Genomic DNA, 5542 nt, shown 5'->3' with positions numbered 1-5542 from the left:
ACAGTCTAATATATTAAGTTGTATAACAAACTGCTTAGTAATTACATTGTAATCATACTGTTATGTTGTAGTTACATGAAATTATATATTTATTAAACACAGTTACTTCTACAAAATAGGATGAAGAATATATTTCTACTTATTTGAATTTTCTCAGTTGAATTCTATAATTACTCCATGTAATAATTATATAATAATTTCTACTTTTACTCTCATGGATATTTTAATAATTTAAACAATTTTTGTTTAAAAGTTATTTCTTTGTATGAAAATTGTGTAGCAGTCCATGTTGGCAAATTTTCTAATTTCTAAGAAGAATTTTTCAACTAAGTATTCTGACTACTGGAGATACACTATCAAAGCTAACATAAATATTGGTAAGGGTGAACACTGTCTCTAACTATGTGGAATATTACTTTGAGAACAATGTAACCATAGGCTGCCGGTATGGTGGTTGGCTTGGTAAGATAGCTTAGTGGGTAGAGGTGCCTCTGACAGGCCTGATGACCTGAGTTCAATCCTGGGAAACCAGATAGTAGAAGAAAATCAACTCCTGCAAGTAGTCCTCTGGACTACACATGTGCTCCATGTAATTTTTTAAAAATGTACAATACTAGTGTTCCTAGCAAGAATTTATATGTGAGTATGTAAGCATGTTCTATGTCCTCTATTTCAAGGATGAAAGGACAATAAGTTTATCCAGATATTTTGAGATATTGAAAGGGGGTGGCAAGCTCAATTTATGTGTCCAGTGGTTCCCTTTCCAGCATAGGAAGGTTTCTACAAAGGCCATATCTTGGTAGCAGTGAGCTAGGAAACAGTGTCTAAAGTACTCCATTTACAAATGTGAATGTTCTTGACCACTCTAATTCATGAAAAATCCTTAAGTTTATGATATTAAAAAATCTTTCATGCACTGGTGGAGCCCATAGAGTAGTAGCAGTTGAGAGACTGAGTTCTCAGAAGCTGTAGTGACAAGAGCTCAGACTCTGTGGCTACACTTAAGACTGAAGCTCAAAGCCAAATTCAAGACACAGCTGAGTACAATAGGTAGATCCGCGGGACTCTTGAGATCTGAGAGGGTCATTAACCCCATCCTCCAAGGACAATCATAGATTGTTCATGCTAACAGAATAGGTGTCAGGTCCCATCAACAATGATTATAAGACACCCTTTCCAAAAGTCAAGATGATACATAGCCTTAAAGGGTCTAGAAAAGAAACACAAAGTTAACTGACAATAAGGTGTAGAAGTTAATGAATGTGGAAGTGAGAAGCATCAGTGGAGTTGAATGTCAAGAAACAATAGAGTCAATATCAGTAAAACTAAATTCCATTCTTTGGGATGGTTAATTCAGAAGATAAGCTTTGGCAAGTAGAACACAAAGCAGACTAAAAGCATTAAAAAAAAAAAAACATAAGTATAAGGAAGCCAGATGAGTAAGAAAAGAGCCAATGTTAAAAACTAAAAGTGAGAGAGGAGGAAGACATATAGAGGGAAGCTGGATTCCACCAATGTGTGTTGTGCACACACATTGAACTAACATACTGAATCTCATTAACATGATAATAAATACATAACTAATACCAAAGAAAGAATAAAATAATAGTAATAACAATAACCAAAGCAAACAAATGTAAACAGAAATGTGTTCAAGGAGTTTCTACATTAGCAAATAAAAGTTATTTAATAAGGTGGAAAGGTGGATAGAATATACAACTATTCATCATAGAAAGTGAACTCCTTGGGCTTCTGACATGGGGACAGCCTCTAGTCTCAATCTGTTTCCTGTGTTGTACAGTGTGAATTCCTCATGGACTCCCATGTGCATGGTGTACATTCTACCCTGTAGTAGTGAAAAGGTGAAAAGACATTTTAAATTGTTAAATTGTGGACAAAAGACTGCTTAAATAAGTTGTAGATAAGTATCCACATCACAAACTTAGGAGAGTGATTTGTAGTGATTTGATAAACTCTTCTAGATGTATTATTTCAAAAAATAAAGGGGGAACTGCAGAATAATATACAGAGAAACTGGGATGACAGTGGAGGCTGATTTGGGTGGGTAAAGAAGAATTTCATCTCTTTGAACATTAACAATGCAAATAGAGGATACATAATTTTTTTTTTTTTTTTTAGTTTTTTGAGACATGGTTTCTCTGTGTAGCCCGGGCTGTCCTGGAACTCACTCTGTAGACCAGGCTGGCCTTGCACTCAGAAATCTGCCTGCCTCTGCCTCCCAAGTGCTGGGATTAAAGGCGTGTGCCACCACCGCGCAGCAAAGATATATAATTTATGAAGAAAAACATTAAATTAAAAGCACATTTAAGTCATCTAGAAGTATTCCAGGAAGAGCCTGCATGGCTGTGACTGTCTTTCTGGCACAAACACTCCCATATGACTGCCTTCACCTGTTGATGTTACTTGCTTTCTGTATTCCCGTTGCATAGATAACCAGATAACCTTCTCCTTACCTTCTCCTGCTCTCTCTTTATTTTTTCAAATTTCCAGAAATTAGAATCTCCAAGCAACACTAGACTATTTTGAGCATCCAGACAACACACAAAGGCATCCAATACACTGTCATTTAACTTGTGTTACCTACCACTATATAACACTAGGTCATATTTGTTTGGGATCTAAGTCTTATTTAACAAGGCATAAGTCTGTGTAGGAGCAATAACTAATAGAATTTGAACGAAGGGGAAATAAAGGAGAATATATTGATTTTTGGAGAAAGAAGGGATAAATGAGACTGTGGGAGTTGGTACTATTGTTGACATGCCAGTTAACCCAGACCTTCCATTACTCATCTTGGGGTGCTGCTCTCCATCTGAAACCCCTTTTTAGGGCACCCTTGACCTCTTTGTTACGAAGACTGTAGATAAAAGGGTTCAAGGTCGGTGTGACTACTGCATAGACCACACTGGCCATGCGGTCATAACGAGCTGAGTAGGCAGATGATGGACGGAAGTAGACGGAGAGGACTGAGCCAAAGAAAAGTGACACTACCACCAGGTGGGCCCCACAGGTGGAGAAGACACGGTGCCGGCCTCCTGTGGTCCGCATTCCAAGCACTGCCACAAGGATGCTTGAATAGGAGAGGGACACGAGGAGCAGAGGGGTCAGCACCACTGTTAGCCCCTCTGAGAAGATGGCAGTCTCTGCAGCTGATGTGTCAGAGGTTGCCAAGCTCAGCATTACAGTCATGTCACAAAAGAAGTGGCGCACTGGGGCAGAGGGAGGGTAGGCGAGAGCAGAGATGAGCAGTGTATGTAGAAGAGAGTGCAGATGGGCCACAGCCCAGGATGCAGCCACCAACACAAAGCAGCGCCAGGGTGTCATGACTGCACCATAGTGCAGCGGCCTACACACAGCCACCGCACGGTCATAGGACATGGCTGCCAGGAGGTAGCTCTCGGTGATACCCAGAGCTACAAAGAAGTACATCTGGGCAAAACAAGCCTGGAAGGATATGGCCTGGCCAGGGTGGAGCAGGGTGGCCAGCAGTCTGGGGACAGTGACTGTGGTAAAGCAGACATCTACGAGGCTCAGGTGACCCAGGAAATAATACATGGGGGAACACAGAGCCCCATCGGACCTCACCAGCACCACCATGCTCAGATTGCCCAGGGCATTGAGCAGGTAAATGCTAAGGAAAAGAAGAAACAGCAACGGGTGAGGATCTGTGCCATCCATCAAGCCGAGGAGCTGGAACTGTGGTTTGTATGTGAGGTTGGTCACAGCCATGGAGGTCAGGTACCCATGGGAATGCTGAAAGGAAGAGATAGGACAGAAAAATCTAAGTTCTAGAAACCCCAAGTAGATTTCCTGGACCTCCAGGTACCATATATAATCTTAAATTAAAGACTATACTTTAAATCTATGTGCTATTTTGCCTGCTTATTTGTCTGTACTCCACGCATGCCTGAATGACCTATCATATGAACTGGGGATGTTTTTCTAGGATATGTTTTTCTGGAGAGAATAGGAAGAGGTCAAAGGAAAAATTACCTGAATTGTGTTCTTGGAAATGGGCAGGAGTTTATTAAACCAAACTTCTGGCTCCTTATAAGGAGGGGATGTGTGAAGTTGTTGGTATAGAAAGGAAAGACTGAAACACCCACAAATAACACTAGGACAAAGCCTGCCCTTGCTCTGAACTCAGCTCAGAAAACTTTCAAATTTCTGTGATCTCCAAAACAATGCTCTCATTTGTCCTCGTTCCGCATCTTCCTGAAAGCCCCCATTCCCTTTCTCACATTGCTCTAAGGCCACTAGAACTTTCTATGGCTGAGGTGACCTGCCCACCATCTGCCAAGAGAAAGGGATCATGTTTCTGTGTGGCCCTAGAAGATAATGGGGCAAGTGACTATCAAGAAAAAGCCCCATCTCACTACCCTGTCCAGATATCTATGCACAAGGAGGATGTCATAGATGAAGACCAGTGAGTGAACACAGGAGAACAGACAATGGAGGAGACTGAATGCTGATTAGTCAATCAACTGCCAGGACAACTCTTCAGGCTTTTCCAACCTGTTCATTTTTCTTCCTCTGTCATTATCACTCAGGAGTCATCCTGGGGATCTTGCTTGCTAAGAACAGGAAAACCACCTTTGTACCTTGGCACCCCTCCAGTCCATCCGTTATGTCAGTACCAGACCTTTCTTCCTAACTGCTCCCTTAGATGCATATACATTGCTGCAGAAAAAGCATAACTTTGAAATCAAAGATGCCTGAGTTTTATCCTGGTTGTCTGTGCAATCACAGAACCCCTTCTATTTAGTCTCTACTCTCCTGACCTGTTGATTCCTCTCTTATATACTGATGTCAACCTTAAATGAGACAGTGTACTTCCAGGATTAAGCAAGGCACAAATGCTAACTGGTGGTCACTCCCTTTCCCCCTGAACCTGATGACTTCTCTCTGCTCTCTGGTGGGTTCCTGGTGGCTTTTTGAGCTAGATCAGTCTGGCACTGGAGGTCTACACTTATTTACTTATTTTAGTTTCTTTAATTGAACTGAACCTGGTTTTCATGTAACTACTACAAATAGTCTCAATTTAGCCTCTGGGGGTAGGTAGTGTGCCAATCTGGCTTTCTCTATGTCTTTTTACCTAGCAGTGAAAGCAATCTGTCTTATGTCTGCTAAGTCATCTTTCTTCAACCTATGATGCCTGAGATCCAGTCTTAAAGGATCCAATTTTCATGTTCTTTTCATTCTTGTCACTCTTTTTTGGGGGTGGAGGGCACTTTCTTAGCAGAAGCAGACAGTGTTCCAGCTGGGGCTGAGCTGTGTGGTGTTCCCTGAGCAGTAGAACGGCTCAACCACATAGTTCATGCCCACTTCTTAGTGATTTGACCAGGCCAAGCTCTGGATTGAGCAACACGACTACAGAGCTAAGTTAGCCAGTGACCTACCTCATGCAATGCAAATGTAAATGTGTGTATCAAGAAGGGAATCACTCCTCTGCCTGGTTTATTTAAGGGAGGTGCCAGAGGGGATTTGAGGTTGAGTTTGGAAGCAGGAGTACATCACTACA

The 5542-nt window shown here is 41.5% G+C and overlaps 1 protein-coding gene across 1 annotated transcript; it reads right to left on the bottom strand.

Annotated features, from left to right (window-relative positions):
- Window positions 1–2805: 2805 nt before the first annotated feature.
- Window positions 2806–3750, bottom strand: Or1r1 (olfactory receptor family 1 subfamily R member 1). The gene has a single exon (XM_021175480.1). The coding sequence runs from the start codon at window positions 3748–3750 to the stop codon at window positions 2806–2808; it is 945 nt and encodes a 314-aa protein (XP_021031139.1).
- Between the last annotated feature and the right edge of the window lie 1792 nt (window positions 3751–5542).

Source organism: Mus caroli, unplaced genomic scaffold (assembly GCF_978045245.1).
Source record: "Mus caroli unplaced genomic scaffold, Mus_caroli_1 scaffold_13, whole genome shotgun sequence".
NCBI lineage: Eukaryota > Metazoa > Chordata > Mammalia > Rodentia > Muridae > Mus > Mus caroli.
The sequence above is the reverse complement of the archived record's forward strand: the minus strand, read 5'-3'. Positions and strand labels throughout refer to the sequence as shown.